Below are 14,693 nucleotides of genomic sequence, written 5' to 3'. Positions count from 1 at the left end.
CAAATCCTAGCTCTGGCAACTCTATAATATATGGTGCAGAAAAGGGGCTGACCTGTGCTTTTAAGGGGACTGTTCTAGCCTGAGGATTTCTTATGCCAATGAAGTCACATGTCAAATACTTACAGCAATTATCTCAATTATTTTCCTTATTATTCTCTAGGATTTTCAGTGTAAACCATCATGACAACTGAAAATAGGAATAGTTTTCTGTCTTTACCAATGTTTTTAGCCTGAATTTATTTCTCTTATCTAACAGCCATTGGTAGGATTTTTAGAAGTGTGTTGAATAACAGTGGGGAGAGAAGCATCCTTGCTTTATTCCTATATTTATCTGGAAAGCTTCTAGTGCTTCCTCATAGTACACAATGCTAACTTTTGGTTTTTAAGTCATTTACCTCTCTGTAGCCATGCTTTGTAGTTTTTTTAAAGCATAAATGCAGGATATATTTGTTAAAAGATTTTTTTTTAACATCTAGCCATGTAATTACGGGGTTTGAGGTGTTTTGTTTTGAATGTAATTAAATGTTAATTATATTCTTAATGTTAAACTATCCTTGCATTTCTTATATAAATAAAACCTAATTATAAGTAATTTTCAGGATATTTTTTTCTGAAGGCTTTTGGCTGATGTAATTAGACTCTAGAAAGTGGCTGCCTGGACTTATGGTAATTTCAGTCCAAAGGGACAACATGGGTAATTCTTATTTGGAAGAAAACCCATTTTGTTCCTTTGGACTACAGTTCTCATAAGTATATGCAGCCATGCTCTAGAATCTGCCTATACTAGGATTTTTTTTTCAAATTTTGAATTGATATCCATTATTCATATTGACCCATGGCTCTCTTTACTTTCTTTACCCTGTATAGTTCAGGCATTTGGACCATATTTGTCTCATAAAAGGGAGTTGGTGGTTAGTTTTCTTCCCAAATTAAAAAAAAAAACTAATTAATGTAGCATAGACATTAATTGCTATTTAAGCTTTTGACAGATTTAAGGAACTCCATCTGGATTAAGAGGTTTTTTCCTTTAGTGATTGCTTTATGACTTATTTAATTTCATTTTCTGACCTCTGTTTCATGTTCTGTTGATTTGAGTTTATATAAGTTAAAGTTTGAAAGGACTCCATTTATTATTCCACCTTACTTAAAATTTACCTTTGATAAGTAAGAATAGTTTATGATTGAGGAATTAAATCAGAATTAAAGAGAATAGGATCTGTACTCCTCACTAAATTAATTAAGTCTAATTTATGAAAGATTTGATCATGCCCTAAGGAACTTATATAAAAAGAAGGCATTATCTCAGAACCAGAGAGAGATGACTATGGTCTTGAAGCATAGAGAGTGGAGTCATACAGAGCTGGAAAGAATGGGCAACCCAGGGACAGCAAAAGGAGAAAGAAAAAGTAAACCTGAGCCATGGCAAAGAAGGGACAGATATTGAATAGTGCCATTGGCCCTACTGGCATATAGAAAGAAAAGATTTGGACTGCAACCAGAAGTTTTACAGATTCACTTATGGTTTAAAAAAAGATTTGCTTCTTTCTACAAATTCCTCTCTTGGTTCCATAGGCACCATAATATAATTTACTGCTTTATGACCAAAACATTTCTGGAAACCTGAATCTTGCCTTGCAAAAAAAGAGGTTATCTATCTGTCTGTCTGTCTGTCTGTCTGTCTATCTGTCTATCTATCTATCTATCTATCTATCTATCTATCTATCTATCTATCTATCTATCTATCTACGCATCTCTGCATCAATGTATCTATGGATGTATCTCTATTTCTATTTCTATGTACATATCTGTCTACACACATGCACATAATTAAGAAGAGAGTCAAATCTCTGCATAAATGTTAAGAATTTTCCTGATTGGGGAGGTCAGAAATGTTATAGTTGTATTCTAATCTTCTTGTGTAAAATACACTTTGTAACTGTTGATAGAACTGTGAACTGATCCAACCATTTTGGAAAGCAATTTGGAATTATGCCCAGAGCATTATATCCTTAGATGCAGCAATATTATTACTAGGTCTGTTTCCCAAGGAGATCAAGGCAAAAGGAAAAAAACCTATATGTTCTGAAATACTTATACCAACTCTCTTTGTTGGGGCAAAGAACTGGAAATTGAGGAGATGCCCAACAATTGGGGAATGGCTAAACAAATTGTGGTATACAATTATGATGGAATACCATTGTGTTGTAAAAAATGATGAGCAGATTAATTCTAAAAAAACTTGAAAAGAACTGCTTGAGATAATGAAGAGTAGAATGAGTAGAACCAAGAGAACATTATATATATAGCAACAGATTTAATATTTGGAGAATAACTCATGAGTGTTCATTCAAAGAGAATGAATTAAAACATGGAAACATGGAAGACAATCTATATATAGATATATGTTTGGTGGATGATGCCTTCTATGGTGTGAGGAAGGAAGGAAAAGGCTAAGATACTTGGAAATAAATTCTATTAATGAAATTTTAGAAATAAACATCATTAAGACATAAGAATAAAGTAAAATAAGGACCACATGATACCATGATATTGCTCTAGAATTTTAATTCTAATTTTAATAAACTAATTTTTGCATGTGTTATATTTTTTGTAATAATTTGTAATAATTCTTTTAAATCAGAAGGTTTGCTAGCTATTAATTGCATATAGTATGTTCTTGTGATTTAAAAATTTTTGTTTCTTCTATTTGGTTAGTTTGTAATTTCTGTATTTTTTTGTTTTTGCATCTTATTTATTTCTCCCTTAATTTTCAATTTCCCCCTTTGTGTTTACACCAAGTTAATTTGTTGATTTCCTAGTTTTTTAAAATTGCGCACTCAGTTAATTTCCTCTTTTTTATTTTGTTACTCTATTTTCAGAGATACACTTTTTCCAATGAAAATTGTTTTAATTGCATCCATGAAATTTTGATATATTTTCTCATTGTTATAATTCTCTTTCAAGCAGTTAATAATTGCTTTTAGGTCTTGTTCTTTGATCTACTAATTATTTAGCATGCTATTTTTAAATTCCCATCTGGGTCTATGAAGTCCATGTCTCTTGCCTGTGTTTTCATTGGATTATAGTCAGTAAAGATCAGATGAGTAGTTTTGCTTTTCATATTTATTTAGAATTTCCCTGTGACCTAGATCACAATCAAATTTTGTAAAGTTACCATTGGTGCTTGGAGATTTAGGGACTTTTATGCAAATAAAATATGTTTATGAGTGGGGTTTATTATTATATTTTCTCCTTTTCATTATTAATTATGCCTTACATATGTTTATACTGTATATAGTTATTTCTAGTTGGCTAAATAATTTATGGGGCAATTAGGTGATGTAGTGGATAGAGTTCTGGTCTTGGAATTGGGAAGTCTCATCCTGGGAGTTCAGATCTAGTCTCAAACACTTGCTAATTGTATGACCTGGGCAAGTCACTTACCCCTATTTGTCTCAGTTTTCCCATTTGTAAAGTGAACTGGAGAAGGAAATGAGAGACCATTCCAGTAACTTCACAAAAAAAAATCCAACCCAAATATGGTCATGAAGAGTTGGGTGTGACTGCAAAAAGGCCAAATAACAACATGGCTCTGAAATGAATTAAATTCATTTCTTATGTGCAAATTGGGCACATTAATGAAGCTTAAGAAAAATATTTTACTGTGAAGTTTATTAGAATAGACTATTGAATCTAAGACTCCATCACTCATATGACTTTTTAAAATCAAGGATAATGGATAAAATTTAGTTGTATTAATTCAAGAGATCCTAAGCATTTTTGTCTGGGAAGACATACTACCAAGCTAACTCTACTAACCTTTTTTTTTTTTTTGACACTGAAGTATGACCCACAAAGTGTGTTTTTTATTTTTTAAAAGTATTTTAAGAACCTTTCGGTTAACACCATTTCCCTAGTTCTAGTTTGCCTATTTTTTTACTGCCTATTTTTTCCCATTGAATTTCAGAGGGATGGAGAGAAAAAGGGAGCCATGAAGAGAGGGGAAGAAAAAGGAGGGATAGGAAAAAAAAGCAAAAGTAGAGACAGAGAGAAAGGGAGGAGGAAATGGAGAGATAAGAAACATAACTAAAACAGAAAGGGAGAGGGAGAGGAGTGCAAATTTTGATTGTAACAATATTAGTAATAAAGTGTTACTCATCTAAAACCCCATTATATATGACTATTATATAATAAGATTGAGGGGGGATTTCTTAAAAGGAGGAGCAATGCCAGTGGGTATTATATAGAACTAAAATGCTTGATTGCAGAGGGCTGGTCCTTTCAAGACTGAATTGGTCATAGTATTTGGCTTGCTTCCAAGCTAAAAGCTGGAACACTGGACAGTTCATGAACTCCAGGCACAGTTTCTAACCTTGGGAACTTGCCTTTATTTAATTTTTTTAAAAAATATTCTCAGTAAAGTGCCGCTCTGGAAGCAGATACTTTATTTTTCTGCCTTCCTATCCGCTCTTTCTTGCCATATTCCCCTACAAAGAGAATTACTCTTCAGCATAACCACAAATATAGTGTGGTTTGGCCTCCTGAGTGTCCATTTCCCTCTGAAACTGTTCTCACAAGAGGCTGGGTATCCAGTGTGGCAGAAACTGTCAATATGATTCCTACTGCTATACGCCACTACTTGAGCCCAACAAAACCAGCAACCACAGAAAGCAAGCCTCAGAGGCACTGTGTTTTTCTCCCTCCAAAAAGTATTGCTTTCCTCCCCCAAATCACTAGATTTTCAATTAGTCCATAATTTTTCATCTAAGAGGGAGCCTTTCCCTCCACCAAAACAAAAATCACGTTTTTAAAAAAACAAACGTAAAAAGTAAAAGGTTTGAACTATTGTCACACAAGTGTTAGACTACCAGACGACCTTTGTCTGACAAAAGACTCAATCTCCTTCAAGTTGTAGTAAACAGATTTAGATAACTCAGCAGGGAAAGTCTAACAGAAATTATTTTAATTCTGATACTAATAATCGTTAGTATTTATATAATACTTTGAGGTTTGCAAAGCACAAATATTATCTCTTTTGATCTTCACAACAACCCTGGGTCAGGGAGGTGCTATTGTTCTTCTTCCCATTTTATAGATGGAGAAACTGAGACAGAAATCAAGGCAGTGATTGCCTAGAGTCTACACAGCTAGTAAGTATCTGAACCAGCATTTGAACTCAGTTTTTTCCTGACCCTATAAACTAGTGATCTATCCACTCTGTCACTTAAACTCCTCATACATACCAGTCATTTTCACCTAACCAATGGATATATCTATATATCAAATACATATATATGTATATTTGAGAAGGGAGATATACATACATATATATATATATATATATCAATACCCCTGAGAAGGAATATATATATACATATATTCCTTCCCATGAGAAGAATATATATATTCCTTCTCATGGGTCTTGATTGCCATCTGCTCATGATACCTTTTCTTTTTTAAAGTCTTACCTTCTGCTTAGAACCAATACAAGTATAGGTTCCAAGGCAGAAGAATGGTAAGGACTAGAAAACAGGAGTTAACTAACTTGGCCAGAGTCATACAGCTAGGAACTGTCTGAGACCAAATTTGAACCCAAGTCCTCCCAACTTCAGGCTCGGCTCTCTATCCATTGATCCACCTAGCTTCCCCTCATGATATTTTGACAGGTAAATTGAAGCTGCTAGTAAATCAGTCCATGATACCTAAATCACTGTTTAGTTGGAGTTTAAAAAGTGTTGGACAAACAAGGTTTTAGCACTGGGTAGTGTTAACTATCAAGAACATTGGGTAGATATTGAAGGGACATGAACAAGAAGGTATGACCAGATGGGTTTCTTGTAATGGTGGAGAGAATAACCATATAAATGAGAGATGAAAACAATGGTCTGATGAAGAACAGGAGTCCTTTCCCTACTCTCCCTCCATATCTGTTAATGTAACTGAATTTTATACTTTATTTTCTTTTGCTTTTGAGACTGGGTCTTCCTCTCTTGCCCAACCACTCACAGGGCTGTGACTTGCTACAGTTTCCCATCTGAATCAGTTTGCTCTTCTTTAGGTAGCTGGATGGCCCCTTATTCCCAGGGGCTAACCATTTTAAGGATGGACTTTGTGAAAACACCTGATTGGCTTCAGCCATAATATTACTCAAAACTACTACATGAAAGCTATCAGCTTCAGCCTTCCTAGCAGCAAGGACCCCAAATGTGTGACACCACCTGGCAAATTTTAGAAGTTTAGCACAGTTGTGTTCCATTAAAGAGAGGGTAAACTTGAAACAATCAGGTATGTACCTACAACAAAATTCCAAATTAGATGGCTGTGACAGAGAGTCTCAAGTGGATGATGATTAAAGAGAGAAGTCAACATGGAAAGCAGCCTTTGTTATTGTTAAATCCTTTCAGCCATGCCTGATTCTTGTGATGACTCCACTTGGGGTTTTCTTGACAAAGATACTGGAGTGGTTTGCCATTTCCTTCTCCAACTCATTTTACAGATGAGGAAACGGAGGCAAATAAAACCAATTCTAAACTGGAGATCAATAAAAATGACTATTGAAGCAAGTAGCACAGGAACTTCAGTCAGTAAGATCTTATGTCATTTGACAAAATCTAGCAAAAAGTAAACTCAAAAGCAGAAGTGAAACCAGATGAGTTTTGTATTCGTGCCTGACATCAATTGATGAGGATTCTTCAATAGTGAAATATCTATGGAGAAATTCAAAGCGAGGGTAGTATTTGAAAAGAAATATGGCCTCAATGAAACATTACAAAATGCTTTGGAGTTCATTATAGACATCTTACATTCCCCTTGGAAGTACATAGTGAGTTGGAGGCAGAGATCTATGAGATCACACTTGTAACCCATATGGAGAACACTTTCCACATCAGTCCATTTGTATTCAGTTTCATTCTCAGCCTTGTTCTGGTTTGAAACTCAATGAAGGCAGAAAATTCTGAGTTGTGGTAATCAAATAAAAATTAGAAGTTTTCCTCACTTTTTAAAAATCTAACTCTAAAAGTGCAGTCTTTTGATGCTTTGGTGAATAGATTTTGACTCTGAAAATAGTTGTTTGTAGAAATCTGGTGGATTCTTAGGGCTGCCTCCAACTTGTGATTTTATAGTGGAGTCACTTTATTTGGTAGATTTTTCAATGCAGTCATAGGTTCAAAAGAGTTAGTGAGGGTAGAGGTAAAATTGTATTTTTTCCCTTTTAAAGTACAATTTAAAATAGTTTAATTGATGAAATGACTTTTGTACCCTCTTTCCAACTTCATCTTTATTTTATGAGATATAAGAATTATGAATTTATACAACACACAAACTGCTTGATGAGTAAAATCTTATGAAGTTAGATTATGAAAAAAGACAAATAGCAGGATCCATAATATTATTCTTGCTTTTTTTTTAGACCTACTTAAGCATTGATGGCTCTATTCTTTTTCTAGTGATCTATTTAGATCTCGTGTCTATTATCCAATTGAAATTCCAACTCTTTTATTCTATAAAGACAGAACAGAATTGTTGGCAAATTATTATTTCATACTATATATGCACTTATTTATATTTCCTCTGATAAACCTTAAAGAAATTATATTTTCTCTTAACTTATTGGATCCTAGGTGTTATAATATTCAGTTCTTTTTACATTCAACTAATATTTTTGAGGTGCTGGAAATACCCATAAGCTGAGGGACCCTATAACTAACATCTCTGATCATTTTAGGGCTAATAGGATTTAGAAGTTTTATTGTTTAGTTGGTTTTGAGTGTATCCAATCCTTCATGATCTTGTAATCAAAGAACCAATTCATGTTTGGTTCAATTGCAAAAGCAGAAAGACAATACTTTGAAAGTCTTCTTAGAAAGTAAGAATACTCTCCAGAGAACAGGGAAGTTTTGGCCTGGTTATCCCACTGCTAACAGACAGTTCCACAACTCAAACATCCTTTAAAATTTATTTTTTTAAGGGATGTCTGAGTTAGAGATTCCATAGACTTATTTTCCCACTCAACCTTTTCCAGGTCTAATGATTATTATGAGTTAAGTCTTTTTAATTGTAGGAAGTATGTTTTAACTCATGCCTATTCTTTTCAGTATCTTTCATCTCATGATCATATATGCTCTTATATTCACATTTTAAATACAGAGAAAGGGGTGGGGTAGAAGAAATCATTTTCATTCTAGCATATGGCAGATCATGACATTTTAATGACAACATTCATAGAATTATTATGTCATCCTTAGGACAATGGTTTCAAATCCTATTGGAATTGGGATACTCTATTGTTTTCTGATTTTGCAATCTCTTTCATCATGTAAAAATAGACATTTGAACCCAGGACTTCAATCCCCAGAAGTCCTTGCTGGTTCCCAAAATGCCCTCTTATCTCACTGGAGGTCCTCACCTGAGCTGAGAGCAGGGTGGGGTATTTAAACTGACTGCACACTTGGCTCTTGCTCCCTCCGCTTCCTCTTCTACGGACAGATGGCTCTCTATCTAGTCGGCAAAATGTAGGTTGCACGTGCTTTCTTATTTTGTATTTTCTTTATTTCTTAATCTTTAATAAACCTCATAAAAATATAATACTTTTAACAGAGAAACTAAAATGTAATCTTAACAATCACTTCCAAGTGCAAGAGTTGTCTGAAATTGTTTTGTAATTTAAAGAAGTTAATGTTGGGAGTTTTTCTTTTTTTTTTTTTTAATGAGAACTTTGCAATGATTCTTATGGTAATTGGTATCTTGGACTTACAGTCTGAATGGAAAAGTGGGAAAAAGAATGCGGGAGGAAAGCAAATTACCTGCCTAGAAGACCCTGTGTGAACCCAGTGCCCTCTGCCCACAATGGATATTTTTTTACAGAATCAAATAAAGATTTCACTCTTTAAACATTTAAAAAAATTGATTCAATTTGTTAAGTGTGTTTAATTCAATGTATCTAATTTGATTCCATTTAATAAACATTTATTAATTTCCCACTACATTCATAGTGATAAACAGTGAATTGAGTTTCAAAGATGAAATCAGGACCTTGTTGGTGATATATAGAAATGCTGATGATTTAGGTGCGTTTATTTTATGTCCTGCTACTTTGCTAAAATTACTGATAGTTGCTAAACAAGTTTTGGCATATGATTGTAATAGAATAATACTGTGCTGTAAGAAATGATGAACAGGTTAATTTTGAGGGAAAAATGGGAAGACCTAAATGAAATTATGAAGAGTGAAATGAGCAGAACCAAGAGAACATTAGATACAGCAACAGAAATATTGCTTAAAAAATGACTTGTGTGTTTCAACCTCCAGAGAAAGAACTGATAAATAGAAGTAAGCACGACAGTTTTATATTTACACATATACCTATTAGTCAAATTGTTATGGGGGAAGAACCCAACAAATAAAAAAATAAATTTAAAAGAAAAAAAAAAGATGAAATCAGTCCCTGCTGCCATGTAGTTTACAGTCTATGACTAGGAATTAATATCCAATGACCTTTATGTAGTAGGGCTCTCTCTTAACAATTATATTTCCTTTCCAATTGTCATCATAGAGCAAGATAGAGACTTGGAAGGAACCTTAGAGGCTATCTAGTCTAACCTCTCATTTTATAGATGAAGACACTAAGATTTAGGGAAATTATGTAACTTGCTCAAAGTGGAACAGATACTAAGAGCGAGAGGTGGGATTTAAGGTTGAGTCTTTTATATTTCAGTTAACTCTTTTTACATGAGTTGGTACCATTTGTTCACACCTGGCCTAAAAGGCTAAGATATATATATATATATATATATATATATATATACAGATTTAAATTTTTATTTTTATTTTCATGTGAAACACAGTTCCATACTGGTCATTGTTGTAAAAGCAAAGTATTATAACCAAACCCTCCAAATGAAACCATAAATACACTGATGTGAAAGATGACTCCAACAGTTCTTTCTTTGGAGATGGATAACATTCCCCATCATAAATCTTTCAGGACTGTCCCAGATCATTCACTGCATTGGTGAGAGTAGGCTAATATAATTTAAAAGGCACTTGTAGGTCTTTTTGAGCTTATTGAGCACCTACTGTATGTAAGATACTGAATTTCATTTTGGAGTTGGACATGCTTTGTAGATAGGTAAAATAAACAAATAGCAACTAACCCTCTTCAAAAAATCTAATCTGACCACACCATGTGTAATAATATTAATGATATTTTTACTGATTAATGTATATACAACTTTATGGTTTGTAAGTCACTTTTCAACTATATGTCATTCTATCCTCATAACAGCACTGGGATATAATTGTTATTATTTTCCTAGTTTTACAGATGAGGAAAGTGTTAAAGATAGATGTAAAATGATTTGCCCAGTGTCACATACCTATAAGTGTCTGAGTCTGGATTTGAACTCAGATCTTCCTGACTCCAGATTCAGTACTTAGAATCATTGTAGATTCTATCGATAAGCCATGAAATAGTTATCCTAATGATTTTCACTCTCATGTTTGTTGGTCATCTCCACTTAATCAAAAATATCTCATTCCTTTTCTCTCTCTTTTTTTTTTTGCTTTATAGTCTCAGTTTGTTTTGCAAAGTGATTGTGATAATAAATTGGTATTTGGATTGTCTTTTACAAATGAGTAGAGCTTTTAGATTTTTCTTTTGTTTCATATCTTTTCTATGCAAAATTCCAACCATTTTGAGTCTTCTTTGCATCAAAAAGCAAATTTGCCTCAGCTTAGTGAATTCTGAATTGTAACTTCTGGTAGACACAAGGCAAAGTTTAGGTACTCATTTGTTAAAAATTACTTATCTTGTCAAGGTGAAGACCTTACCTATCCTTTTCTATATGCTATTTTTGTTAAAAAAATTTCTTTTAGGGTGAAGGCACAGTAATTACACTTTCAGAAAAGTCTTAGGGAGAATCATGAAAAAAGTTTTGTTTTTAGCTTTTTGTAAATATAGCAAGAGTCCTATTGGAAGTGACCAGTTATTTTCATTGTGGCTTTGGGGAGATGAGATTGAGGAGAAGTGTGTTGTTTTTATCTTTACATTTTAAAGACAATAAATCACATAAATTGAGGTGGAGGAGGTGACTTAGGTGATTGTTTATTTCTAGAAAAGAGGCTGCTTCCTTTGGAAAGAGGGCTTCATTTGGTCTGTAGCAAACCAAACAATTACTCAGGTTTCCTGTTGGCTATTTCCCTTTTGCTAAATCTGACCCAAAGCCAAGGTGCACATAGATATATTTTTCCTATTCCAAAATCCCAAATCTCTGAAAAGATGTTAGCATGAGAATCCTGTTTAGGAGTTATATTCTAAGGGAAGCAGTTTGAAGATTTTTGTTAATCTGCTTTAAAGGGTCTAATAAGATCTGGGGTCCTTTGAAAACCTCAAATCCTAGATTCTATGATCTGCCATACAATACTAAATCATGAGAAAAAGAAAGCATCTGAAGGTAAAAGTTTAAATAATACTATGGTCATTTCTAATTCAATGGACTGTATATAGCCACACTTCAGAACATCCTGGAAAGTATAAAAATATAAAAAAATAAAAAGAAGGGCATTTTAACCCAAACACTACCAGAGTGTAGATTCAGAAGTGAAAGGGCTTTAGAGAGATTCGAATTCAACCTCTTCCTGATTTTAGAGATTAGAGATTTAGAGGCCTAGAGAAATTGAATGCCTTGCCCAAGGGGATAGAGGAAGTAGCAGTCAAAATCTGAACCCTGGACTTTAGGTTCCATATTCAGGACTCTTTCCATTATACCACATTGTAAATTATGCTTTGTAATCCTTTTATGCCCTATACAGTATTCATATATCTTCCATTTTTGAATGCTAAATTACAGTTTTCAATTCATCTGCTCTGCTTTTCCCATTGGACATTCTATCATGGTTTTTTTCATAGAAGCATAGATTTAAATTTGGAAGAGATATTAGAGGGCCTTTAGTCCAATTGAACAGAAGGAGAATCTGAGTCCCAGTAAGTGGTTTGCCCCAAATCACATTGGTAATAAAGGTCAGGGGTAAGATTTGAACCCAAATCTTCCAACTCGAAAGGCAGTAGGATTCTTTCTATTATGCCCTGTGATATTAAAAAAATAAAATAATGAAACCATATCTTTTAGTTCAAGATACATGGTAGCTAATGATAAATATATAAACCTTTTACTTTTTAATATTCACCAATTCACATGATAGGCATTTTGGGTTGTAGGATTATGATAGAAGAGTCCATTCAGTAACAGTGTTAATACGTTTTTGTTAAACATCCGTGGCCAACTATCTTGTTTATATAGTATGTTACAAATAATATCATCATTGGTACAGTGCTTTAAAGTCTACAAAATGCATTACACATGTATATCTCTTGAAAAAAGTTTCAGGGTAAAGATATTTATATAGAACAAATTGGATAAAAGTTTATGGGGGAGGAAAGAAATGCTGCTGAAAACACCTTGGGTTTTTAAATGATCACATTTTAAAATAAATGACTCTTCACATTTACAACGATAGCCTAAGAACTCAAATGAAAATTTAGGTTATGTTTTCCAACACCATATAATTGCTTTAAAATGAAAAAAAATGTCGTGACATAAGTCGATTTACTAGTTCTTGTTGGTTTATCAGGCTAAGGATCTGGCTCATTTCCTGTCCTGAGACTCTTAATCATCTTTGAGAAGTAAGACTGGTCTCTTTGAACTCTACTTTAATAGTTTATATCTGTCTCTCCTTCCTCCTCTTCATTAATCCTCAATTCATCACTTATTAGACAATTACAGAACTGTAGCTGAAATACACTTGTTTGACTAAGGGACTTTCCTCCCCATCTCAATTCTTGGAGCACAGTGACGGTCATTGTGTATTTTCTTCGAGTCACAAAAAGTTGTCCTTACCTGCATAGTGGTCAAACACAGTAGGCACGTACTCCTCTGGAAAGGCGTCATTGGCGTAACTCATCAGTAAGCAGGTTTTCCCCACTGCCCCGTCCCCGACCACCACACACTTGAGTGGTTTCTTCACGTCTTCGCTGGAGCAGCCACTTTCCTCTTTCTCCTCTCTGCAGTTCATTCTTCCTGGGGCTGTTCCTGATCCTTCAGGTTCTTTTAGGAGCGCATGAAGAAAAACCCGAGTGAGCGCCCAGGTTGTGTTTATCCTCACTTAGCTGGGTACTCTTGGCTCAGACTTAGCATTTTCCAGGTGGCTGCCGTTTGCCCTCTCACTTTACCATGCTGGTAAAGAAAGGGAATGTCCACTTTGAAATTGTGACAAGTAAAATAGCTTGTCTTTCCCCTGTCCGTTTGAATCAAGAAACCCTCATTTTCTTGGAGCTCTGAGTGTTCACTGGAATCTTGAAAGATAGCAGCAGTCTGAAGCTTTCGCTCTTTCCTCCCTTTCTCCAACTTGGCTGGAGACACCAGGGATTTCTTCTAAATCCTTCCCATTTTCCATTTCACATCTAACATGGAGGAAAGCCGGGATTTTTTTTTTTTGAAATGGAGTTTTTCCTTTCTTTCTCCAGCTAGCTAAGTGTCAGGAAATCATGGGTTTCCTGCTGCATTCCATATTAGGATGAGTGGGCTGGTGAAGGGCTCCAAACAATGAGCAGTCTGTGTGTGTTTGTACTTCAGAGGAGCTGTGCCAGGACAGAGAGTCAGAAAACACTAGAGGTCCCACTGCGGCCAGAAGTTGAGAGACTTCCTCTTTCTTCCACTGCTGGAAGGGGGCTGCTCACTCTGCCGGCGGAAAAGAAACTGATGATAACAAGTTGAGAGGGGAGTGCCATCTAGGTAGAAAACAAGGGAATTAGCTTAATTAAGCAAGAGAGGACCACACCATCAAGTATGAGATAACAAATGACATCACCTCAGCACTGACTTATCCTGAAGAGTTTGGCAAATTAAAAAGGAAGTTCTTGAGGCTCTCAACTCAGAAACCTTAAGCTTTCCCTCTCTTTTGTGATAAAGAAGAAAACTAGACGGTTGTAAATTGTTTTGTCCGGAAAACTTCATTTCCCCAATCAAGCTTTATAACCGGTGTGTGTGTGTATGTGTGTGTTGTGTGTGTGTGAGAGAGAGAGCGCGCGTGTGAATCTGCTTTATAAATTGCCACATGCTCAAAATTAAAACTGAGAGAGAAACAATTTTGTAATCATCACAAATAAGAGATCATTCAGATGAAATCATCTGAAAAGTAGCTGGCATTTACTTCTTTTTTTTTTTAGGAAAGTGCCATCCTTGGCACCATTTGTTTGACTTTATTTTATTTTATTATTATTTTTTTAATTTTTATTTGGTCATTTCCAAACATTATTCATTGGAAACAAAGATCATTTTCTTTTCTTCCCTCCCCTCCCACCCACCACCTCTCCAATAGCCCACACGCAATTCCACTGGGTATCACATGTGTTCTTGATTCAAACCCATTTCCATGTTGTTGGTATTTGCATTAGAGTGTTCATTTAGAGTCTCTCCTCAGTCATATCCCCTCCATCCCTGTAGTCAAGCAGTTGCTTTTCATGGGTATTTTTACTCCCACAGTTTATCTTCTGCTTGTGGATAGTGTTTTTTAGATCCCTGCAGATTGTTCAGGGACATTGCATCGCCACTAATGGAGAAGTCCATTACCTTCGATTGTACCACAATGTATCAGTCTCTGTGTACAATGTTTTCCTGGTTCTGCTCCTTTCGCTC

The 14,693-nt window shown here is 34.8% G+C and overlaps 1 protein-coding gene across 2 annotated transcripts in view; it reads right to left on the bottom strand.

Moving 5' to 3' along the window:
• The window catches only part of RHOJ (ras homolog family member J), a 142,538-nt gene extending 128,925 nt beyond the window's left edge, over positions 1 to 13,613 (bottom strand). The window contains exon 1 of one of the 2 annotated variants that reach the window (XM_001377667.4): positions 12,897 to 13,613. In XM_001377667.4, coding sequence (XP_001377704.1) covers positions 12,897 to 13,071 — 175 coding nt within the window. In that variant the 5' untranslated portion in view covers positions 13,072 to 13,613. The remainder of the gene's footprint in view (positions 1 to 12,896) is intronic. The other variant, XM_056810863.1, reaches the window with a different exon arrangement.
• Between the last annotated feature and the right edge of the window lie 1,080 nt (positions 13,614 to 14,693).

This window comes from Monodelphis domestica, chromosome 1, assembly GCF_027887165.1.
Source record: "Monodelphis domestica isolate mMonDom1 chromosome 1, mMonDom1.pri, whole genome shotgun sequence".
In the NCBI taxonomy this organism is placed as follows: Eukaryota; Metazoa; Chordata; class Mammalia; order Didelphimorphia; family Didelphidae; genus Monodelphis; species Monodelphis domestica.
This window is presented reverse-complemented; position numbering and strand designations above follow the sequence as displayed.